The sequence below is a fragment of the Prionailurus bengalensis genome, chromosome F2 (assembly GCF_016509475.1).
Source record: "Prionailurus bengalensis isolate Pbe53 chromosome F2, Fcat_Pben_1.1_paternal_pri, whole genome shotgun sequence".
NCBI lineage: Eukaryota > Metazoa > Chordata > Mammalia > Carnivora > Felidae > Prionailurus > Prionailurus bengalensis.
In genome coordinates, this window is record NC_057353.1 from 34472153 (window position 1) to 34498951 (window position 26799).

The following is a 26799-nucleotide window of genomic DNA, read 5'->3' on the forward strand; positions in this document are numbered from 1 at the left end:
GCTCTTGCCTTCAGAATTTCTTTCTATGAAAACTTTCAAATAATAGGAGGATTTCTTCAGCAAATAAATTTTTTTCTAAAATAAAACAACAATAACCAAAATTACTCCTTTTAGCTTTTTGATAATTTAAGATTGTCTGGAGATTCAAAAGAAAATATTTGGGAGATGAAGGAACCCACCTCTGTTCTTTAAAAATATGTTTCAACCACGGTGCCATATATTCCACTGGTCTGCTCTTCCTACTGTGACAGATCCACTGGAGGATCTGTTCTGTGCCACCCTCACAGAGATTGTGACATGGACACCAGTTGGAAAGGAGGCATCCTTCTAGTTAGTTGAGGAAGGGGCTGGAGAGTAGAGGCTTTAAGATTTGGGTATGTGCTTGTGGAAACATATTCTCCTGTTTCTGTCTTAGACTGACAGGATTGCTTATGAAATTCCCTCAATACTGAGGATAAATCTAGGAGAAGATAATTTCTCCTAAGGGTAAGAATGCTAGTTTCTGAGGTAAGCACTGCATTTGATGATGAGAACTGGGATGTGATGAGTCTGGAAAGTGGAAGAGTGAAAACAGTATAAGCCAGTAGATGCCATATTAATTAAAAAAAAATCACAAAACAACTGGTGTGTTTTTTGTGCTTGTGATTTGTACCTGTCTGCAGGCTGTGTGGCTTCCTACTTACAGTCTGGCTCTTTTGATGAAGAACTTGATGGCTTATTGTTATAGTACCATCTAATAGCACATTCTGCAATGGTGGGAATATTCTGTGTTCTCGGATATGGTAGCCTCTAGCCAAATGAAAATTGGGCACTGAAAATATGGATAGTGTGGCTAGGATACATGAATTTTTAATGTTATTTAATCTTAATTAATTGAAATTGAAATTTGAACAGACACATCTGGCTAGTGGCCACTATATTGGACATTGCAGTGAATCTACACTGATTTAAAGGGTCATGACAGCTTTTCTCTTCTTTTTAAGTTAGGTTTTCCCAAAGTGTCAAGGCCTAACACTTTAGATTTGTTTTTTTGTACTATGTACAGGTGCTGTGCTCAGTGCTGACTATACAGTTATAAAAACAGGATACAGTCTGTGTCCTAAAAATCTTATAGACTAGGGCTTTCGAACAACATCAGGCTATCTCCTGAGGAGGTTGAGTAGACTTTTATGTGTGAAATAATACCTGCTTTATTTAAAAAAATATTGAGGTGAATGGTAGATTCCAATGTGGTAGAAAGTACCTGCCTCGTGGACTATATGAAGCTTGATTACTAGAGAAATATATATTAAATTACTTCTTTTTGCATTGATAATTCATACTTTTTTTTACATTATTTAGGTAAAGTATGTGTATGTTTTTGACATTTCAGACCTGGTATTATCTTTCTATCGTCGCATATTATCAAAGTCTGAAAAACTTACCAACATGAACCAACATGGTGCAGTTGTAATGAACATGGGTTTTGGAGTAAAGGTCTAGGTTCGAATCTTGTCTCAACTACTTTCTTAGCTTTGTGCCTTGAGCAATCATCTACCCTCTCCAAACCTCAGTTTTATCTCCTGTATATGGGGTTGACAATAACATCTTCTTTATAGGGTGACTGGAAGGATTAGGTGAGGCAGCGTAAATTAATGCACTCATGAGGCATCAGACATAGCTCGAGGCACTTTACATGCATCATTTCATTTAGTCTTTCCATCAACATTGTGAAGGTACTATTGTTATTACTATTTTTAAGATGAGGAAACTAAAGCACAGGGAGATGCATGGTCCCCAGAACACAGTGAATCCTCAAGGGTTATGTTGTTGTTGTTGTTATACTGGTGGTTTTTAGTGGTTAAAGACTCATACAGACAGAAACAGTCAGATATTAAATAAACAATGTTGTTAATTTATTTTTTTGTTGTCCAATCTGATATTCATTTGTCAGTTTCTGCTTCTCCCCAGCCCCACTTACTATTATGTTTCCTCCTTTTATAAACTGGAGTCTGGGCTGGATTAATAGCATATCACAAAGGTAGATGATATCACATATGATGTCTGTAATAAACCAGTAGCGTGTGTTGTCTGGTGTTTGATACGGAAAGACAAGGCGCAGTGGTATAAGCCAGCAGTTCCAGTTATAGGCAATGGTGACAAGCAAGAGCCACAGGAGATAGAGTCGATCTAGAAAAATCCAAATGGCATGTAATAAGCATTAAAAAAGACTCTCTTGTAATGGTAATGTTGGAGCAATGTCCTCTGGAGATAAGAAAATTACTGTAAAAGGTTCTATTAACATTCAGTACAATTCTGCCTTTAGAGTCGAAAGCACTGGGTTTTACAAGGGATATTGAGTGATCTTATCAGCTCTTCTAACATTGGAGAAAGGCCTTCTTCTTTGCCAAGAAGTGGCCATGCTAAGTCTGTCCCCACAGGTAAGTGTGCTATATGGATCAAGGAAGAGGAGACTCAGGGGAAGTCAGAGGTGCCCTGTTTGGATAACTGCAGCAGTAAGCCTTTTCTGCATCAGGAGTTAAACTTCAGGATCACCCAGGGCAGGTAGACAAAAAGGCCACATCTTGCCTGAATGAGTATGGCTGATGTGAGAGGGCAGAGAATCGGTCCATTAACACAGTCCACGTCCTTTCACAATTGCTTTCTTCTGCTGGAGGGAGGCCACAGGAAGGGATTTGTTCAGTTAGAATAATTAACAATGTGAAAGGATGGAAGAAGATAGATACTTTATAACTACTTTTTTAGGGAGGGGTGTGGGTGTACATATCACTGAATACTTTGGAGCTTTCTTTTCAGAAGTAATTACTGGCAGAATAGACCCTGGACTGCTTTTTATATCTATCTATCTATCTATCTATCTATCTATCTATCTATCTATGTATCTATCTATGTATCTATCTATCATCTATTTATTTTGGTGATTATACATTTACTTTACTTCACATTATTCTGGCATACATTTTAAAAATAGGCAGGAATATTTTATCTCTTGCTTTCACCAGAGAGGCACAAACAGTCCATTGCATATTTGATATAGTTTATGTTCTGCTTTCTAGACAGATTTAGAATGTGGGCTAGGGAAAAAAGGAAGCCATTGGTGACTTTGGGTTACATGAGTTCTTGATAAGAGCCAGCCCTCCCACTGAGAATTTCACCCTTTGATGGTACCTGTGTATGAATCTATGCTTCTTGGAAGTCTAATTTGCTTTAGATACTCTGTCAGAGGCATCTTCTGGAATTTAAAACACAATATGTGATAGTAATGTTCTTCTTTTAGCTTAGCACTGCTTTCTTGTGTTGATGGTACAGCTGTGGGCTTTGCTTTATAGCGGAAAAAAGAGATAAACACATTTTTAAGAAGTCAGGTTAGCTAAATGAAAAAAAGCTTGGATTTCTCAAAGTCAGAACATTTCAGAATCTTTCCTTCTCAATACAGGCAGATAAAGCATGTTTTGACATTGAAAACAGTGACATTAATGACAATATCCATGTAAGGAAAACACTGGAATTTGGAAATAAACAGATTTAAAGCTTACTAGTAAATTATCCTACAGGTGTTACAAATGGGATATATTATTTTATTTATTTACTGTAATCTCCACACACAATGTGGGACTCAAACTCACAACCTTGAGATCAAGAGTCACATGATCTACTGACTGAGTCAGCCAGGCACACCACAAATAGGATATTTTAAGTACAAGCTTAATTCTTACATATTTTGTAGCATAAAGTCAGTCCTTAGGTTTACACTGAAATGAAACATTAAACATTTACATCATTCTAAAGGTTTTAGTTTTATGCTTCTTGGGTTTTGCATATATCTTTCAAGTTATGAATAAATAAAGCTCAAAATATTTTTTCAACATATGTTTATCAAAATACAATGACTTCCTTTTCTTTTCAAAAAGAAATTACTATACAATATGTAGTTTATTTTTTACTTATTTAAAAAATGTTAATTTGTTTATTTTGAGAGAGAGAGAGAACATGTATGAGCAGAGAAGGGGCAGAGAGAGAATCCAAAGCAGGCTCTGCATTCAGTGCAGAGCCCAATGTGGGGCTCGGTCTCCTGACCCTGAGATCATGACCAGAGCTGAAATCAAGAGTGAGACACTTAGCTGACTGAGACATCCAGGATCCCCTGTAGTTTATTTTAAAAATCCAATTTACCTTATACAGAATTTTCCTTATAAAGAAAACCCTTAACTCTATATGTTAACAGTTTAACTTTTATTTAACTGTTATTAAACAACCTTTCTTCTATTTTTGTCTCTCTCTCTCTCTCTATATATAAATATTTTTATAAAGATGTATTCATAATATATATCACTTTTGTGCTCTACTTTATTGAATTTATTAATTTTTCATAAACACATTTCTGAAATTATTAGGGAAGCTGATGATTGCCCCCCATGTGATTAGTTTATTGATGTTCTCTACTATGTTGTATATTCAGATAGTGTTCTTATATTTTTATAATAAATGCTTTGTGTATAAAGGGTATTCTTAATTAATATTTACAATAAAACTTGCTATCGTGGATATTGCTGTTGGCTTGTTCATATACGGTGGGTCCAGAGGTCATGTGCAGAGGGCTCCCTGTGTCTTTCTTCTTCAGGGTTTTCTCTGAGCTGGCTTACTTAAAGTGTTGGAGACTTAGCAACATGCCCCAGCAACAACCTTCAGCCAATGTAAAACAGTTGGTGGATTGATACCCCAGCTTCTTTCTCCAAAATATATAAAGTACTTATACAACTCAACACCAAAAAACCTTCCACACAATCTGATTAAAAAATGGGCAGAGGACCTGAATAGACATTTTTTCCCAAAGAAGACATACAGATGGCCAACAGACACATGAAAAGATGCTTAACATCACTCAGCATCACGCCAATGCAATTCTAAACCACAATGAGATATCACCTCACACCAGTCAGAATAGCTAGTATCAAAAGGACAAGAAATAACAAGTGTTTGTGAGGATGTGGAGAAGGGGGGATCCTGCGCATTGTTGGTGGGAATATATGTATTGATGCAACCACTGGAAAACAGTGTGGAGGTTTCTCAGGAGAATTCTTGGGTGTGATCCACATAGTTTTTCAGCTGTATCAAGTCCTAGGGCCTACAGAAGAAGCCATCTCATCAATACATCTTTATTGTCTTAACTCCTATCTCCATCTCTCTTATCTGCTCTCACCTTCCTGGATCACCTTCAATACAAACTATCTGTACTTAAATCATTGTCGCAGGGTCTGCTTTTGGGGGAACCCAAGCTAAGATATTTGAAAATACATGCCCCTTCATAACTTTTTTCTTTCCAGTACTTTGAGTAACAATGCTTACCAGTTTGGGGGCTGGCTTCAGGTGAGGATATATCTCCTTCTGCCAACTTTTTCTTGTAGAGGATTGTTCTTTGACGCATCCTTCTCACCAAGTTGTGTAGCTGGGCATCAGCATACTCATTTATAACAGGGGCTTCATGTGGTTTGCTTTTTGGACAAAATGAGGGAAAAAATGGTGATAGAGATGGATCCATGAAGAAGTACATACAAGGGAGAAATTAAATTTTTTCACACTCCTTATAGATCTCAGATAATTATTTGCTCCTTTCTACAAGTGAATAGAACAATTTAAAACTTAAGTTTGATGGGGGCGCCTGGGTGGCTCAGTTGGTTGAGCGTCCAGCTTTGGCTCAGGTCATGATCTCACAGCTCATGAGTTCGAGCCCCGTGTCGGGCTCTGTGCTGACAGCTCAGAGCCTGGAGCCTGCTTTTGCTTCTGTGTCTCCCTCTCTCTCTGCCCCTCACTCACTCACATTCTGTCTCTGTCTCTCTCAAAAATAAATAAATATTAAAAAAAATTAAGTTTGATGGAACAGTGCTGGTTACCAATGAAATATTAGAATCCACAAATAACAAATGTCCATTCTACACTCTATTAGATCTTGAGGACTGTGATTCTGACATTTAATTGCATCATTAGAAAAAAAAAAAAAAGAAACCCTGGCATTGTAGGTAGAATTCTATATTTTTAAAAAGGTTTATTTATTTATTTTGAGAGCGAGAGCGAGAGCGAGAGTGAGAGAGAGAGAGAGAGAGAGAAGGGCAGAGAAAGAGAGAGAGAAGGAGAGAGAGGGTCAGGCCTGATAGCATGGAGCCTGAAACAGGCTTGATCTCACAAACTGTGAGATCGTGATGTAGGCAGAATTCTAAGGTGGCCCCCTGGTGTACTTGTCCTGCATAATCCTGGAGACAATAAATATGGTGGATTTTGCTTTCATAATTAGTGTGTGCTATATAGCTTAGTTGACTTAAAGGTAAGAAATTTATACAAATGGGCCTGATGTAATCAAATAAGCCCTTTAAAAGCAGAGAGTTTCTGTAGCTGGTGATAGAGCAGAAAGTTACAGGTTTGAAGCATAAGGGCAATTCTACTTGAGAGACATTATCAATTTTTGGCTTTGAAGAATAAAAGGGCCCCCTCATGAGAATTACATGAAGCTTCTAGGAGCAGAGACTGTCTCAGGCTAGCTGATAACAAGAAAACAAGGACCTCAGTCCTACAACCGCATGGAGCTGAATTCTGCCAATAATTTGAATGAGCTTGGAAGTAGATTCTTCTCTGGTGCCTCCAGGTAAGAGACTAGCCAAGCCTGGCTGACACCTTCATTTCAGCTTTGAGAGACCTTAAACAGAGAACCTAGCCTCACCCAGATTTTTGACTTCTGGCAGTGTGAGCTATTAAATGGTATTGTTTTAAGTTACCTAGTTTGTAATAATTTCTTATGCAGCAGTAGAAAATGAATATATCTAGTGTGCGTTAATGCACTTCCCTTCTAAGAAAACAAACAAAAAAAATAAGTACAGGGTATAATATATGAATTAGTATACTTCATAAAGATCTGAGTTCCTTGACAGATTTTCCTCAGACTTCTAACTCGTTCTCTCTACCTTCCTTCTGAAGTCTGACACTGTGTCTACGCAGACCCATATAGGTTCTATCCATTCTCACCTCCTCACATCCATATCTCCCCTTTCCATCTCACTTCCAAACTGGAACTGATGGGGTTCACATTGGAGCTGGGTAATCTGTGGATTCTATTTAAAAAAATTAATCTTTATTTTTGAGAGAGGGAGAGAGACAGAGAGACAGAGAGAGACAGAGAGAGAGAAAGAGAGGCAGTGTGAGTGGAGGAGGGAAAGAGACAGAGGGAGACACAGAATCCTAAGCAGGCTCCAGGCTCCCAGCTGTGAGCACAGAGCCTGCAGGGCTCAAACTCACAAACCATGAGATCATGACCTGAGCTGAGGTCAGGCGCTTAACTGACTGAGCCACCAGGCACCATCCACTGTGGATTCTATTTAAAAAGAACCCTAGTATGAGCCCCTCTCTACTAATCTCCATTCTCTATCATGAACAGAAATATATCACATCTATAATTGTTTACAGATTCCCAGACCATCGATGTGTCTTTCTTTCTTTCTTTCTTTCTTTCTTTCTTTCTTTCTTTCTTTCTTTCTTTCTTTCTTTCTTATTATCATAGTATAATTTATGCCTCTTTTATATGTCAAAAGTCCTGCCTCAGCATCAACATTCTTTTAAAAAAATTTTTTTTAATGTTTATTTATTTTTGAGACAGAGACAGAGCATAAACAGGGGAGGGGCAGAGAGAGAGAGGGAGACACAGAATCTGAAACAGGCTCCAGGCTGTCAGCACAGAGCCCAACACGGGGCTCAAACCCATGAACTGTGAGCTCATGAGCTGATTCGAAGTCAGACGCTTAACCAACTGAACCACCCAGGCACCCCTCAGCATCAAGATTCTTTAAGTGTGTCACACTAAAAGCTTTAAAAGCCTTCTCAAGAATGGCGAAGACTGAGATGCAGTGGAAGACTGGTACATCTTAGACAATATAGAAGTAGGGGATATTAGGTCTACAAAACTAGAATTTTTTTTTCTGATTAAGAAGTGTTATATATATCATTTCACAGATTTCTTCTTAGTATGCCTAGGAGTTTATTCATCCATCAGACTGTTGAGTTTCTACTTTATGTAATGGAATAAAAAGATGAATTAGACTGTAACCCTACAGATGTTCATAGTTTAATGGGTGAAGTAAGGATGTAAATGAGTACCTAATAAATAACAAAGATATGTACAAAGTGCTATGTTCATACTAAACTTGGCTTGGGGAATCAAGGAAGGGTTTCACAGAGAAAGCATCTTAAGTCTGAAATGTTTAGAAGGCCTTTGACAGAGAAATGAAAGAAGGACCTTCGAGGCATTGAGAACAATACGTTCAGAAATGTGAAAAAACATAACACATTCAGCAAGTATTGTGGGCGTGACTGGAACAGAGTAAGTATATGGAGGAGGCCAGGTGGCAGGGGTGGTAGGAGTGGTGGTGGTTAGGTCCTGAAAGGTGAGTGGGGTCAGATTATGATGGTTCCTACATGATTTATTAGGAGTTTGGACATTAATCTATAGGTTAATGGGAGCCAATGTAGAGTATTAAGCAAATGAGGTGTATGAGCAGATAGAAGTTTTAGAGACCCAGAAATAGTGGCAGAGTTGAAGAGGAGCAGTGTAAATGGATGGATGCAAGGAAACAAGTGAATGGGTTAGATTAGAACTGTTACGGGAAAAGAGAAGGATTAAAGAAATAATTTAGAGCCAGAAAGAAAAGGATTTGATCTTTCTGGATCTTCTGAATAATCCAAATAAGAAATCAAGAATAACTTCTAAGTTTGTATTACAAGAGTCTAGCTTCATGAAGATGCCATTAATATAATGAAGAACTCAGAAAGATGTTTGTATATAGAGGGTGTGTGGAAAAATGAGTTTTTGTGTGTGTGTGTGCATGTTCAATTTAAGATGTTTGTAGGACCTTGTGTGATAGGATTTTGTGCCTCCCAGAAGACATTTTCTGGGGATAAGACCTTGGTGGTCATCAGTGTATATGGGATGTGTGAAGAGATGTATGTAGATGATATCATTATAGACTGAAGTTCTCAAGGTCAGAAACCGTGTTTTCTTTATATTCCACAAAACCTAGGACAAGGTAAGTTTTCAATAAATGCTTATTGAATAAATAAACTCACTACTTCCAACCTTTTGTTTGACCTTATGTGATGTGCCTCAGTGCACTAAAAAAAATCTATAAAAAGTGAAGTTGAGACTTGCTGGATCATTAACTATAAAGGCAGGTATTCGAACTGTCAAAATATCTAATCCAAACCTTAAGACCTAAGGAGAATGTTTTTTCTCTTTTCCTGAATCATCGATAAGCCCTAATTGACCATATAATTGCCACTTAATCACACTGGTTTTTATTGTGCAAACCTACCTCATGATTAAAGTGCTGAAAATTATATTAGAAAGCATGCCAGCATTTCAAATGCATGTCTATATTTCAACTATGATATATATTTCTTTTTGTATTAGTTGAGTGTTTTATGTCCATTTATTTCATCTTTTCTTTTTTCCCCAGCTCTCTTAAAGAGTAATCCTTGTTCATCTTCTCCCTTACTGACATATATGCAGAAGCTATGAATGTATTTTTCTTTAGGTAATTTTGTGACTGAATAAAAAGTCATGTATTTTCATGAGATAAACACAAAATCAAACGGGTGTAGAGAGAAAAGCAATGGATATGCCTTATGTAACTATGCTCCATTTGAGTGATATTTGATATTTCTTGTTCATATTACTAAATTACTAAATTTCTTGTTCAAATTACCAAAAATATTTTTAAATGAATTATTCCTCATAATTCCTTGATGAACCATATCTTACATAAATATGTAAACATTTTACAAATTTTAGTAAAGAAATAGAAGGAAAGTCTTATTAAAACTCTTATTGAGATGAGTGAGGCTGTTAAAATTTGTATATGTATCTATGGGAGAAAAAAAATTAGTTGTTAGAGTGACATTTATTCCTGTTTTAATTTTTTTGATAAGGGTATAGAGAACACTCATTTAAAATAAAAGCTGATGAAAAAATCGAATTATAGTGGTAGTCTTCATTTCTTTAAATTCAATCAGAGATATAAGCAAAAAAAATCATATATTTGACAATTGTTCTTGCATTTGGGGTTGCAGAAGCTTTCTCACTCCAGGGTGAATGCATCATAGTAATAACGAGATGGGTTAGAAGTAGGCCTTTCTTTTGCAAAGGGAGAAAAAAGCCATCGTGAAAGGGGAGGCAGAAAAGAGAAACTTGTGGTCTGTGGGAGTATTCAAGATATCATTTTTATTTATTTATATTTGTTTGTTTATTGTTATTTTTGAGAGCAAGAGAGCACGTGCGTGTGCACATGAGTTGGGGGGCTGCAGAGAGAGAAGGGGACAGAGTATCTAAAGCGGACTCTGTGCTGACATCAGAGACCCTGAAGGGGGCTTGAACTCATGAACCGTGAGATTATGACCTGAGCTGAAGTCTGATACCTGATCCACTGAGGTACCCTAGGATATCAATTTTAAGAAAGAGTACATATGTAAGATGTGGATCTTGAAACTGATTCTTTCAAAACTATTTGTGTTTACTGAGACTCTTGGAAAGTTTTTATCTACACTCAGTGATACCCATTCTCCATTCTCCCATTAAAGTTGTTGCTTTAGTATAATGCAAAGGGGTGACTACTTTCGACGAGGTGAAATGGATGGTGGCAGTTAAGAATGAGTTTGCAGTGAAGGATGAATGGCACTTTGATTGATAATGTAGAGGGAAAATATTCAAGGCAAAGGATACAGCCTGAGAAAAAGTGTATCAGTTGCTGCTCTGTGGAGAATAATAAAAACTCAAACATTTAATGTAAAATCCCAAATCACCTATGATTTGGTTTGAAAGGTCAGTTGAGACCAATGGGGAAGCATAGCAGGATTCTAAGCAGAAGAGGGACATTATTAGCTATATTTTGGAAAAATAATTGAGAAAAATAAAGATAATTAGTTGTGGTGTGGAAGAACTATAACTGGAAGAAGGGAGAAAGTTGAGTTAAAATATGTGGGTTAATGTAACAGTGAAATTTTAAGTTTGGTCGGTGTACTACATTGAACAGTGTTCTGCCAAAATTCATGTCCAACTGGAACCTCAGAATGTGACCTTACTTGAAAATAAGATCTTTACAAATGTAAGTAGCTAAGTGAAGATGAAGTCATACTGGAGTTGGGTGGGCCTTTAATCTAGTGACTGGTGTCTTTATTGGAAGGCCAAGTGAAGACAGGGAGGAGACACACAGGGAGAACACCATGTGACAATGGAGGTAGAAATTGGAGTGATGTATCCACAAGTCAAGAAACACCACAGACTGCTGGCAAACAGCATAAGCTGGGATAGGGATGTGGACCAGATTCTCCCTCGGGCTTTCAGAAGGACCAAACTTGTAGGCACCTTGATTTCAGGCTTCTAGCCTCTAGAACTGTGAGAGGATAAATTTCTGTTGTTTGAAGCCACTCAGTTTATGGTAATTTGTTGTGACAAATTTGTTGAGACAAATGTGACAAAGTTAGTTAGCAAACTGGATGACTGTGATGCCATGTAACTCAGATGGAGGCATAAGTTGTAAGATAACTGTAAATGCACTCAATTCAGTATACGTTAAACTTGAAGTGTGAATGAAGAATCAAGGTCTTTTTAAAATATGTATAGCAGGCAGTTGAGAATTTGTGTTTGGAATTCAAACAGGGAGGACTAAGCTGGATGGAGATGTTGAACTAAGATCACCTTTCTAGAGGCTATGGTGGGAATTATATAGTGGATGAGATTGCTGGTAAGAGCCTGCATAGAACAAGAAAAGATTGGGAGGTCAAACCTTGTAATTTGCTGACATTTAAGGAGTAGCGTAAGATAAGGAATTGAGAAGTAGCAATTAGAGAGGTAGATCTGAGACAGAAAAATGTCACAAAAATCAGGGAAACTAAGAGTTTGGAAAAGAAGATCAGTCATGTCTCATGCTGCACACAAACTGCAAATTTTGTCATTTTTGTCTTGACAAGTATTTTGTAAAAAAGTACAAAGACTCTGTTCTCGAAGGGATTTTGAATTTCCATTATTTCCTGAACTCAGTTAAAAGTGGTATTTATTCCCTTTAGTAAAATCTTGAATAAACTTTGGCTTTTGCAAACTTTATCTGATTCTTATTAATGCTTAAGTAAGAATTAAATTCCTTTTTTCGTTAAAGACTTAATGCTTTTTAAAAATTCAAGTTGATCAAAGTCCTTTAAAATCTCCTATTCAAGATATGTTGAATAACAGACAGGGATTGGACAAAGAATATTATATTCCTATTTGGGAAAACTTTGAGGGGAGAGAGGAGCAGGTCTTTTTTGTTTGTTGTGTTTTCTCAATAATTAATGATAAATTCAGACAGTTGTTCTCAAAGGTTACATTTAAAGAAAAGAAACCTACTTTGAATAAGTGGAAATTGTTGTGGGCATAAATTTCTGAAAGAAAATACTTGAAATTAGTACAAAATTCTGATTCTTACCAATGTATCTGGTGGTTGACCATAAAACCTACAAATTTTAAGGAAATATGGGCTAGTGTAGTTGTAACTCAACCAAGCCTCACTTGGTTTCCCTCTCATATTCACCTCTAAATGCTGTGAAGATTTTGAGTTGTTTATCACATTTTGCTTGTGCATATGGTATAGTTTGTACACATTAGTTTGTACAAATGGAAATGTACATATGGATATTATGATGCAGTTTCCTAACCTAAATTCTTGATCTGTCTAGAATGTGCTACAATGCATTTGTGATTCCAAAACTTGTTTCTGAACTCTGGCCAGCAGTTCACTCTCTAGATTTTTCCTTCTGTTAACCTATAAGTGTTGGAGGTTGTGTCCAAGATATTTATTGCTATTGTTATTGAATCACATTGTAATGGCCTACAAATGTAGCGGTGCCTAACTTTGTTAATAGTTAAACAACATTTTAAGACTAAAGGAACAAAAAAGTTATACAAATAGTGTCACATAGGTTACAAATTTATAACCTAAGACCCATATGTACACATCAACATACATACACACCTTCTAATAGCAATCCTTCCCAAATCTTAGCCCAATTGGAAAGAGAATGGATATACATATAAATATACAAACATAAAATAATCATAATACTAATATGTTTCATGTCAATAGACATTAAATTCTCTAATGGTGTCAGGTATTTTTTGAGATTAAGGTGAACAACAGCTATGTTTTTTATCATTTTTTTCCATATAGTAGCAGCCTGCAAGAGTCAAACTATCTGCTCACAAAATGTTCCTGAAAATTGGTGCATTTTGAGTGTCTCGTTCATTTATTTAACAGATATTTATAGTACTTACTTTGCATGAGGAAAGATAACATGTTCTATATTGACTTTGAAGAATCTTAAGAAACATTTTTTCAAAGTTATATCTTGCCCAACGTGGGGCTCAGACTCATGACCCTGAGATCAAGAGTCACATGCTCTACTGACTGAACCAGCCAGGCTCCCTGACTTTGAAGATTTCTTAGTTAATAGTCCTTTCTTTCATTTTACATATGTCATTATGTTTATTCTTACTTATTAGGCTCTTCTGAGTAAATTGCTGGGGTTTTTAAATTTAAAAACTGACTGATTAGAATGCACCATGGACTGAAACATGTATCCCACCCCCCGTAATTTATACATTGATGCCCTATCCCCCAGTGTGACTGTATTTGGAGATAGGGTCCTTAGGAAGGTAATTAAGGTAGAATGGAGTCATAAGGTTTAGTCCTTAATCCAATAGGATTGGTGTCCTTAGAAGAAGAGGAAGGGACACCATAGGGTTCTCTCTGTGTGCATGCACAGAAGAAAGGCATCTAATGTTAGAACATAGCAAGAAGGCAGCCATCTTTAAGCCAGGAAGAGAGGTTTAACCAGAAACTCTGACAGCACTTTGATGTGGATTTCCAGTTTCTACAACTGAGAGAAAACAATATTCTGTTGTTTAAGCCACTCAGTTTGTGGTATTTTGTTATGGCAGCCTGAGCAGACTATTACAGAATGTATACAGGTCTAGAAAAAAAAGGGTAAAGCTATTTTAAGAAGCAGATGAAAAAGTAAATCAAGATAATAGGCTGAATGCCATAAATCTCTAAAAATGACAAAAGAAAAGATTTAAAAAATGTATAGTACCGGAAAACAAATAGGAAACTTCTAGTCAGAAAACAAGGAATTTGAGAAATTTCTTAAAGACAGAAAGCTCATGGGTTCATATGTTAACTTGTTTAATTCTCCCAAATTATGACATGCTTAGAACAGCGCTGCTCTTGTTATTACTAATGAAGAAAAACACTGCCAAAAACACTCACAGAAGATATTGTTGCAAAACGAGAGAGGGTTTTGGGGGGATCTGGGTGACTCAGTTGGTTAAGCGTCTGACTTTTGATCTCAGCTATGGTCATGATCTCACAGTTTGTGAGATGGAGCCCTATGTTGGGTTCTGTGCTGGCAGAATGGAGCCTGCTTGGAATTCTCTCTCTCCATATTTCCTGGCCCTTCCTCCCCTCTCAAAATAAATAAACTAAAAAAAAAGTGGCAGAGGTTCTGGAAGTGTTTTACCTTTTTTGGGGGGAGTGGACGTCAGGGGGCCTTAAGGGGGCCATGGCCAATCGTTGGGATGATTAAACAGAGTAGTGAAGTAGGTTACTTTCTTTCTCACCTAACCTTCACTGAGTGGATAGAAGCAGGAGCCATTGCCTCCAGGATGTTGCAGTGAGATGGGTTTTGGGCTGGAAAAGCAGGGCTGTCTCCCAGGTGACTGGTAAGAATCAGAATAAATGGGGGGCTCTATGACCAGACGATGAGTTAGTGTTACACTTCTTGGCAATGTGTTCTTTCCCACAATCACCATAGAAAGAATATAATAAATGGAACAGAATCTACAGCAATGGTTTACCACATGGTGGAGTGAGTTGAGGAGGTGGAATAAGAGGGAGTTCAGTGGAAATGATTTTCCCCACGTGCAGGCAGTAAAGGGAGGCATTGTCTGTAGCCAGCTTAATAAAAGCTATAAATGACTGAAAGTTGGTCTCTTTTTTAATCATCACTGTGTGCTGGTAATTCTGAACAATGTCGATAATAAAATACTTCTACAGCCTCACGGTAGACCACTCAGTGCTCCTTTTTAAATGTTTACTTATTTTGAGAGAGAGTGTGTGAGCATGAGTGGAGGAGGGATGGAGAGAGAGGGAGAGAGAATCCCAAGCAGGCTCCACACTCAGTGCAGAGCCCAATGAGGGGCTCCATTTCACCACCAGGAAATCACGACCTGAGCCGATATCAAGAGTCAGATGCTCAACCGACTGAGCTACCCAGCCTCCCTATTGTTCCCGTTTTGTACACCACTGATCTACACAAGTTACGGGGAATTTCAAGTACAAAGATGATCACATAAGCCAAGAATTACCAAACAATTGTGCAACATCAACATTATCAGAAACACTAATGTAAACAAATAGAAAAACTAATACCCGAGGAAATGAACAAAACAGACAATAATTAAAAATAGAGTTATGAGAGGATATCTATTTTATATTAATCAGAATAGGTTATTGTGAAAGAGAATCAATTCGAAACTTGGAGATAAAAAGTTTGATCATTTGAAAAACAAAAATAAAAACAACAATAAAAATGAAGAAAGATACTATAGAGAAATCTTATTTCACAATTGAAGAAATATGCAAGCCTTCAGATTCAAAAAGGCCACCAAATGTAAGTGAGATGAATACTAGAAAACTCAAACTTAGCACACCAATATAAATCTCAGAACACTAAAATTAAAGAGAAAAGCGTTAAGAGCTTCTAGAGGTGGAAAAAAAAATCCCTATAAATAAAGGAGCATTAGATTGGCACCAGATTTCTCACTGACACTACTGGATACTAGAAACTAATAAAGCAGCATCTCAAAATTTCTAAGGGAAAATTAATTTTCCTTGAACTCCACCTGCCAAACCCTATATAAAATCAGCTCTTCACTTTGTTCAGGGAGACTTTACCTTCCAAGTACAGCTCTGCCTGGCTTAGCAAGCAACAAATTCAATTTTTGTGTCAGGTGTTACATGGTGGCCTCTTCCTTTGACACTAGGAATATAATTTAAAAGGTAAAAGGGTTTAAAAAGACGAAACAGATGAAGGAGTTGGGATTTTAGTTAGCAGAGAATGTAGAGCTCTGGCAAAATCTATATTGAGAAATTCAGTTTAGGCCTTGAAGCTAAAGTAGATTCTACAATCTTTCCCTGAATCTAAATTTGGGAACCACATGCTGAAGAGAAATATGCTATTTCTGTAGGTCAGATTGTGGGTCTACTTATCCACCTACCCACCTTGAGTGGAAATATTCCCTAAGAAGTAATCCATGCCCAGATGGGTTTACTGCATAGGAGAGGGAAAAACCCTAGAGAAAGGGTGAGGGCCTGGTTTCTTGCCTTCAAGGCACAGGAATCCCAATCACTACTAAAACACAGCAGATCAATGTTTTGGGTTCTAACTACATTAGCAATTTCTCTTGCTATGAGTAAACTGGGAATGAGACAGTGAACAGCAAGAAGCAGATGTGACAAAGGGAATGTGGAACTATTTTAACTCCCCTAAACAAATGCCAATTACCCTGAGGCAGATTTGTCATTGCCTTGGCAGCAGTATGTGTGGCTGTGGCCTGGAGACAGAAACAGAATCTTATGATTCAGAGCAGAGATTGGCTTCTTTCAAACAGATGCCAATGGAAATAAATGTATGTGGAAAACTCTTCACAGGAAGGGGTTCCATTTGGATTAATTCAATAATTTAAATGTGAAGAGAGGCAATCTGTAGAAAAGGGAAACCAAGACTGTCTGAGTTGATGAAGCAAAATCACAGGAGATCCTTACAGAAACCAGATATAGCACGTAAGGAAATTACACTAGGAAAGGGAGGAGAAGTCAGTGCTGATGATAAGCACTTAGAGTCAGATCACAGTTCCGCACAATGGGAACGGGACTGCTGAATAGAAGTCTAAACTCCGATGGCTTGTATGTGATTGTGGTCAGCTTCTAGAGTCCTAGAGAACCAAGCTCCCAGTCCCTGCCCATCTAGAAATTAGGAGTTTCAGTTTCTGATGGGGCAAAATTCTTGAGTAGATTCTTCCTTAAGAGTGAGTGCATAGGAAATGGTTAGCAGGGATACATTTCCTTGACTGGAAAATATTTGCACAGATTCTTTTCTGTGAAAGCTTAGAGAGACATCATGTATATTCCAGCTAGATAATTAACAGTGTCTAATAAAGAAATAATGGCAAATGAATATTCAGTTCGATGTTGAGATAAAGGAGAAGGCAATGCATATATTTAAGGGATACTCTGAGTGCCAAATTCATGGCTTCTTTTCCTTCTTCTAAATGTTGGGAAGAGAGAGAAAAATGATCTGAAGCACTGAAGAGTCAAATTAAACCTGTTAAAGAAGTTGGCTAGGCATGTGGGTAAAATTTAAATAATTCTGGCTTTTAAACTACTAAAAGGAAGGATGAAGTGTCTGTTAGAAGTAGGTTAGTAAAAAGCAAGATGAGTGGCACCTGGGTGGCTCGGTTGGCTGAGCGTCAGACTTTGGCTCAGGTCATGGTCTCACAGTTCGTGCGCTGGAGCCCCAGGTTGGGCTCTGCACTGATAGCACGGAGCCTGCTTGGATCCCGTCTCCCTCTCTCTCTGCTCTTCACCTGCTCTTGTGTGCATGCACGCTCTGTCTCAAAAATAAGTAAACGTTAAAAAAAAGCAAGATGAAATTACAAGTTGCCGATAACTGCTGAAATTCGGTGAGAGAATAGTGCTAGTAGCTTGGCTCTACACTGAAACTTTCCTTAAGATAGAAGCAGACCATAATAGCTTTCCTTCTCTGTTAGTAATTATATTTTCATGAAGAAATCTGTGCTGACTGGGACACTCCCATAGTTTTGATTGCTGTCAGTTATCTACTTCTGGGGACAGACTGTAGGACATTTATGCCATTATGAAAAACACACCAACTGACTTTTGACAAAAGTGCAAAAGCAATTCTAAGGAGGAAGGATAGCCGCTTTGACACATATGGTGCTAGAGTAACTGGACATCTAAGGCAAAAAAGTGAACTTCAACCTAAACCTCATACTTCATACAAAAATGAACTCAAAATGGATCATAAGTTTAAGTGTAAAACAAAATAGTATAAAATTTTTTAGAAAAAGTGAAAGAAAATCTTCTGGGTCTGGGGCTAAGCAAAGAGTTCTTAAATTTGATACCAAAAGCATAATCTACAAAAGGTAAAACTGAAAAATTATACCTAATCATAATTAAAAACATTTGCTCTATTAAAAGATCCTATGAGGAGGATGAAAAGATACGCAACACCACGGGAGAAAATATTTTCAAACAACATATCCAACAAAGATCTAGTACCTAGAATATATAAACAACACTACAGCTTAGCAGCAAAAATTTAAAACAATTTGATTATAAAGGGAGCAAAAGACATGAACAGTCATTTCATGGATGAGGATATGCAAATGGCAAATGAGCTCATGAAAAGATGTATAGTGTCACTGGCCATTAGGAAATGCTAATTAAAAGCATAATAAAATATTACCGCATCAATCAGAATGGCTAAAATAAAAAATGGTGACACTGGCAAAGATATGAAGAAACTGGATCACTCATACTTTGCTGGTTAGGATGCAAAATGGTACAGACACTCTGGAAAACAGTTTGGCAGTTTCTTTAAAACTAAACATGTAATTATCGTATGATCCAATTATCACATGATATGTTGGACATTTATCCCAGAGAACTAAGAAACTGTGTTCACACAAAAACCTGTTCACAGATGTTCATAGGAGCTTTGTTCTTAATAACCCAATATTGGAACCAACTCAGATGTCCTTCAGTGACTAAACTGTAGTTCAGCCATATAATGCAATACTACTCAGAAAAAATCTTAAAAAAGGAATGATTAATGATGCACACAACTAGAATGAATCTCTAGGAAATTATATGACTTAAAAGTCAATAGCCAGAGGTTAAATACCATTTGTGATTCCATTTATATGATATTCTTAAAATGACAAAATTGTAGAGATGGAGAACACATTAGTGATTGTCAGGAAGCAGGGAGGGGCTAAAGAATGGGATAGGGAGTGAGATGCATGTGGTTATAAAAGGGCAATAGGAAAGATCCTTGATGGAACTATTTTGTATTTTGATGGTGGTAATATGAATTTACACACACAATAAAATTACATAAAACACACACACACACAAATACACAAATGAATACAAATAAAACTGGGGAAATCTGAATAAGATCAGTGGATTATAACTCAATATCCTGGTTGTAGCACTGTACTATATATACCCTTGTAAGATATTACCATTGGTTAAAGGATATGTGGGAGCTTTCTATACAATTTCTTACAATTGAATACAAACCTATGAGTATCCCAAATTAAAAAAAAAAACCTACCATCATTAACATGAAAAACACCATTATACCTATTAAGTTCAGCATACTGAGGTAGAAATATGGCGTTCTACAACCTTGCTATTCAAAAAACTGGTCTGCAGACCTGTAGTATCAGCATCCCTGAGAGCTTGTCAGAAATGCAGAGTATCAGGCCTTGCCCTATATCTTTTAAAACAGAATTTGCATTTTGACAAGCTCTTCAGATCATTTGTATGGGCATTAAAATTTGAGAAACACTGTTCCATTAAAATTGAACTTGCAAGCTTAAATCTGTAAAATATTGGTAGGAACCACACTTTTTCCTTGGCTTAAGTCCCTTTTTTCTCTTCTGAAGGAAGGGTAGAAAGTTCTCATTTTTCTTGAATGCTAGCTGTGTCAATATCACACATGATTCTTACAAAACTCAATGAGATGGACTTTATTATATCTCTTTCAGATGAACTGAAAACCTGTCTGATTGAAAATTCATGCATGAAAATAGGTGATGGAAGGTTATAAACAAATTATGACAAAGCTATACAAGAGGAAACTGGAACTAATTAGAACTCAATGTTTTCTGATCTTTAAAAGGTGAGTATTTTGATTTTAAAAAAGTCAAACTAGTCTGACAGTGCATATCTTCTCTTAAGAAGTAGAGAACATTTAGAGTACATGTAGCACAACTGAGTGAGAATCTAGTCATTTGGGTCCTACTTTAGTAATATGTGTTGGAAGGTGAATTTGTTAAAATTGAATGACATTAACTTAAACTCAGTTTGCTCACATGCAAGGTAAAGCTAATATTTTGTACAGGATAAAATTATAATAAAAGATGGAAAAACACTTGAATCTTCAAGAGAAAAATAGGGAAAGCCAAGAACACCATATGGTACTATAACATAAATTTTCAAGCCTTTTTGGAGAGGCAGGCCACTCTCCTGATGAACATTATCATCAAATTTTATGGTCAAAAGTACTTACCATGTCTTGTGCAAATAATTTGTATAGTCTGTCACATACTGTATTACACTGAATATTCAATTTGAAGAACCTAGTTTCTGAAGGGCATAACAGCACATAGTGGTAAAACTTACTCATAAATCATATGGGCATGGTTGAGGGAGCTCACTATTTGATCTGTCTATAGTCAGTACAGATCTTGAATGTGCATCACAGATTTTTATGTAAATCAGAGACATCAATAGTCACATAAATTTGCATTTACAACTTGATTTCTGTTAGTGAATGTGACAGAATCATCCTATCTGCTACAAGCAAACTGAGAAAGTAAAGTAAAAGACATTATTACTTTAAAATATTGCAGAGACCCTATGGCTCTGTTCTCTGTTCTTTTTAATTTGATATTTGAGAAGGAGAGGTAATAATTAGAAGAATTATGAATGTATCCTTATGGAAACAGAAATTTATGTTTGGCTTTCTAGCAATAACCTGGACACAGACGATTCTGCAATTAATAAGTGGCTGGGATTATTAAGGTTCCTGCCATGCTACCTGGAATACCTTAAATTTGTTACTCAGGTGACATTTGTCATTAAGCCTTTAAGTATGGTGATGTTGGAAGCAAAAGAATACACCACCATAGCTGGGGATAGGTATATTTCTGTTATGAACAGTAAATATTTACTTGCATGTAGGGGAAATTCAAGTTTTGTGGGGCTGGAAGCTTTTATAATTTATAGGGATATTTTAAAGAAAAAAGAATAAAAAATATGACTTCTAATTTCAACACAGAGTCTTCAATTGAAGGACTCTGAAACAGGCTTCTTAGCTCCACAGTAAATTCACCTCTTTACATATTACAGATGTGTACAAAACAGTCCAATGTTTTAAAAGTCACCATCCAGAGGTACCACTTATTACCCAGTTGGATGTACATAATAAAAAAAAGTAGAAAATAATTGTTGGCAAGGTTGTGGAGAAATAGAACCCTTATACTTTGTACGTTATTGGGAATATAAGGTGGTTCAGGGGTTTGGAAAACACTCTGACAGGTCCCCAAAAAATTAACTACAGAATTATTATATGATCCTACAGTTCCACTCTTAGGTATATACCTGAAATAATGGAAAGCAGGTATTTAAAAGTTCATGTATAAGCTATTTACAATAGTCCAAAGGTGTAAACAGCCAAAATGTCCATCAGTGGATGAATGGATAAACAAATATAGTATATACATACAACAGAATATTATTCACCTGTAAAAAAAGGAAGTACTGATACATGCCACAACATGGGTGAACCTTGAAAATATTATGCTAAGTGAAAGAAGCCAGTCACAAAAAGTCACATATTGCATGATTCCATTTAGATGAAATATCCAGAATAGATGAAGTTACAGAGACAGAACACTGATTGGTGGATGCTAGGAGCTTGTAAAAGGAGTGAATGGGGAGAAACTGTTTCATGGGTAAAAGATTTTACTTTAGTGATAGAAATGTTTTGGGAGTAGATAGAGACAGCAGTTGAATAACATTGCAAATGTACTAAATGCTTCTAAATTGTTCACTTTAAAATGGTTAATTTTATGTTATGTGGATTAATTTCACTTCAATCAATTATTTTTAAAAAAAACCCCACCATCAATTCATTTACTCAATTAGTAATTAATTATTACTAACATTAAAATATTAAATTATAGTGTGCCAAATTCCAAGGAGAAGTTTTTATGGAGTACCTGTTATGAGACAGGTACCTGAATGTACTAAGAAAGTAAGTAGTATTACTTGTTCTTAATAATTTATTATCAAAATTTAAAAAACCTTATGAATGTTCATGCATTTACAGAATTGTGTGCTATTCACAATGAGTGATAAGGAAGGACTTGTCAGATAAGGCTTCAAAAAGCAAATAGGTTTGAGATTATTGTGATGGGTGTGTGGGTTTAAATAATGGAGGAAAGTATGGCAGTAAAAAAGGGAGCAGGGACATGGGGATAGTAATGAGTATGTGTCTCATGGGAGTTAAACAGAGGGCCAGTAGAGAAATGTTTTGGTTGATATTTGGATATAAAGTTGGGAAGTTATAATGAGGTCAGATAGTAGACTTGGTGGCCCAGAAGAAGGCAGGTGAAAGGGCATATTTGTAGAAGAAACAGTGTGAGCAAAGGTATAGAGGTGGGAACTATCAAGTTATGTGTTGAATATGCTCCCGTAGGGATTTCTTGACTTAAGGTTCATGGGCTACCTAACAGTTCTTATACTGGTTTCAGAAATTCCATGAACCTCTGAAATTGCTGCATTTTTTAAAATGTGCATACACATTTTTTTCAAGAAAATGTCTGTATATGTTTAGCAAATTTTCAAAGGGTAACACCTCACCTGTTAAGATATAGCAAAGTTCACATATTGCTGGGAGAACATAGCTAGAAAATGCTATTATTATTTTTGCATCTTAGGAACTCTTGCTCTTCATAGAACCAGCTGCTTAGCTTTGGGTATGAAATATGAAAAGAAATGTCTTATTTACGAATCAATCTTTAAGGTAATTTTTATCTAAAAAAAAGAAAGCATGGTATCCTAACCAAATAGAGCAATTCCACTAGAATATGAGTGATTTGTACTTGTGGCTAAAAACAAGGCAGTTTGTGGTGTGCCTGGAAGGGGAGCATGGTTTTGCTTCAACAAATACACAAACAACTCTTCCCTTTTACCACTGTTAGAATTATGAATGAGAGACTGTGGTGGAAATACAGGCATTCCTGATGGCCTTAGAAGCAGTAAGAAGCAAAATGAAGTAATTTGATTAGAGCAGCACCTTGACCATTTCTAATGGATTAAAGAGGTATAACAGATCTTTTAGGGATCATGCTGTATAACATTCCACTCTAAGAAAGAAGTCTCTACATCTACCTCATCCAGAAAGGATGGTCATTTGATCTCTCTTTGAACTTCCTCAAGTATAGTAATTGTCATCACAAGCAGCCCATTTCATATATGAATTGCTTTCATGATTAGGATTTAAGTAAAAAATGTATAAATTTTATTAATTTTTCCAAATGACTTTATTTTTTAGAGGAGCTCTAGGTTTAGAGGCAAACTGAACAGAAAGAATAGAGAGCTTCTCCCATATATCTACACCCACCCCATCAAAGATTCCTTTATTAGTGTGCATTAACATTCGTGTGGTACATTTGCTACAATTGATAAATGAATAGTGATTCATTATTATTAACTGAAGTCCACAGTTCACATTAGGATTTTCTTTTTGTGTTATACAGTTCTGTGGGTTTTGACAAATGTATAATGACATGAAACCACCATTACAATATCAAACAGAATAGGTTCATTGTCTTCCATGTGCCACCTATTCATCCCTCCCTTCTTCTCCCGAACATTTGGCGACCACTGATCTTTTTTAAGATGTCTATAGTTTGCCTTCTAGAATGTTATATAGTTGGAATTATACAGTCTGTAGTGGTTTTCAGACTGGCTTCTTTTACTTAGAGATATGCATTAAAGTTTTCTCTATGTTTTTTTGTGGCTTGATATCTTCTTCCAATCACTGAATAATATTCAATTGTGTAGATACACATAGTTTATTTTTCCATTCATCTGTTGAAAGACATTTTGGTTGCTTCCAATTTTTGGCAGTTATGAATAAAGCTACCACAAATATCTGTGTGCAGGATTTTGTGTGGACGTAAGGTTTCAACTCATTTGAGTAAATACTTAGGAGTGTGCTTGCTGGATTATATGGTCAGAGTATGATTAGCTTCGTAAGAAACTTCCGTACGTTCTTCCATAGTGCCTGTACCATTTTGTAGTCCTGTCAGCAGTGATTGAGAGTTCCTGTTGCTTTACATCCTTGCAAGCACTGGTGTTGTCAGTATTTTGAATTCTAGCCATTCAAAAGATGTATAGTGGTATCTCTTTGTTGTTTTCGTTTCCATTTCCCAATGACAGATGATGTTAGGCATATGCTTACTTTCCATCTGTATATCTTATTTGGTGAGGTGTCTGCTCAGATCTTTTATTTCCCCCTTTTTTTGTTTTAGATAATGGGGTTGTTTGTTTTGTTGTTATTGAGGTTTAGGAGTTCTTTGTATATTTTGCATAATATTTTTTATCAGATATGTGTCTGGAAATATTTTCTTCCAGCTGTGGCTTGTCTTTTCATTCTCTTAACTGGGAAAATTTTATTGTGAACTAAAGTACGGCAAATTTCATACACTGACCCTCAATTTATTTTCTGAAACTACACAGAACACATAGAACCCCTCTTCCATACAGTAGACAAATATATCTGAAGACAATAATAATTTACTTCCCATTAGGAGTCTTAATTTGCTGGGATACCATGTTATTGAGGATTTTTTTATGTGGCATGATATTGAGACCCCGTCATTATCATTGTAGGTGCCTTTCTTGGGAAACACTCCATTTTGTCATAATTCCTTTTAAGAAGTGATGAGGAGAAGCAAACAGAATAGATATGTTTTGATTAACACAGATAGAGTGGTACTACACATTCTGTTATTATGTTACTGTTATTATTGCTTTTGTTTTAAAATAGTTACATCCCAATATTGACTCATACTGAGTCTTTTTCCTCAACTGAGTCTCCCAGAAATTTCTATGTGGCTCTCTCTCAGTCTGTATTCCAGTGATTTAATATTTTAACCTTGTATTTGGAACTCTACATCTCTTTCTGGCACATTTAAAAATATCTGATTGCACTTCATAATTTAAAAAGTTTTCACCATTTTTTTTGGTTATTGAAGAATAGTTGACATAAAATGTTATACTAGTTTCAGGTGTACAACATAGTGATTTGACAATTCTCTATAGTACTCAGTGCTCACCACAATTAGTGTAGTCACCATCTGTCATCATACAATATTATTGACTATATTCCCTATGCTGTAATTTTCTCATCCCATTTGCCTCCTACAACCCCATGAATAAGGCTGCTCAAATGTAATTATCCTCCTTTTCAGTGAGGACATTGAGGTTCTAGCAAATTAAGAGATTTGTCCAAGTCTAAAAGAACAGTAAGTGGAAGAATTAAGAATAGAATCAGGTTCTTTTAGTGTCATTTGTTAGTGCCATTAATCTATTATTCCAATCTATTATTCTTTTTACCCCATCACAAATATATTAGCTTTCTTATCTTGTTTTATTTATAGATATGGGACTTCTATCATCTATGGCTTTATCCTAGTAACTCAAAAAAACGTTGAGTTGCACAATATAAAATATAGAGTCTGTAGTTATCTCAATAGTGATCAAGTTCACACTGGTTTGTTTATTACATTTTGGTAGGTATTTTTTTCAGCTTTGAATTCACTGAGCACATCTTTACATCTTATTTGAGAAGATACAATAAGAGATAGTCAAATTCTTTTCTAAAATGTGGTTAACTGGACTTCTTTATTACACCCCTCATTTGCTATGTAGAGTCCACCATTTTATTTTCTAAGTGCTCAAAAATCATGTTTAACAATTCATTTGGGAGTTCTGCCAGAGATTAACATAAAACTACAGTTTCCAAATTCTACACCATACTCTTCTTTGAAGATTAATAATTTTCTCATTTTTATATAGTACACCCAAAAAATTTGCAAATGAAGATTGTTCTAAATGTTATTTGTTATTTAGATGTTCCTGGGAAACTAAATATAAATATCATTTTCATCAGGGAAAAGTGACACTTCTGAATCTACCTGGATGTGAGTATTATTATGACCTTATAGTCAAGGATAAGTAATTCTTTTTAATGTGTAGAATAGGGAGCATATTTCAAACTTGTACTGGGTGACACCTTTGGGGCACAGACATCTTTACACAAAGAGAAAACAATTGCCTATTGTTTGTTTCCTTTGCTCCATTCCCTCCCACACACTTCCCCCTATGCTTGATGACAGTCAAAATTTCTTAATAGGGGAAAAACTTTCCATTCCACAATTAGAATTAGGCTTGACTTGCTTTTTGGAGAGGTGCTGCATAAAGTTAGATATAAATTACCAAGCAAATTCATAGAAAAAGATCAGACTTATGGTTACCAGAGGCAGGGGGGTAGAGCATGAGGGAGGGGGAGTTGGAGTTAGGTAGTCAAAAAGTACAAACTTCCAGTTATGAGATAAATAATTAGTAAGGATGAAATATACAACATGATGACTATAGCTAATACTGATGTATAATATATAGGAAATTTGTTGGAGCACCTGGGTGGCTGAGTCAGTTAAGCGTTGGACTCCTGATTTCAGCTCAGGTCATGATCTCATGTTTTAGATCATGAGTTTGAGTCCTGCATCAGCTCTACACTGAGCCTTCTTGGGATTCTCTCTCCTTCTCTCTCTGCCCCTCGGCCTTGTGC

At 36.3% G+C, this 26799-nt stretch overlaps 1 protein-coding gene across 1 annotated transcript in view; it reads right to left on the minus strand.

Moving 5' to 3' along the window:
• CNGB3 (cyclic nucleotide gated channel subunit beta 3) overlaps positions 1-26799 on the minus strand; it is a 148376-nt gene that overhangs the window by 85011 nt on the left and 36566 nt on the right. Inside the window, exons 4-6 of the mRNA XM_043601321.1 lie at positions 5347-5492; positions 3169-3321; positions 1961-2169 (exon numbers count right to left, since the gene is read on the minus strand). Coding sequence (XP_043457256.1) covers positions 1961-2169; positions 3169-3321; positions 5347-5492 — 508 coding nt within the window. The remainder of the gene's footprint in view (positions 1-1960; positions 2170-3168; positions 3322-5346; positions 5493-26799) is intronic.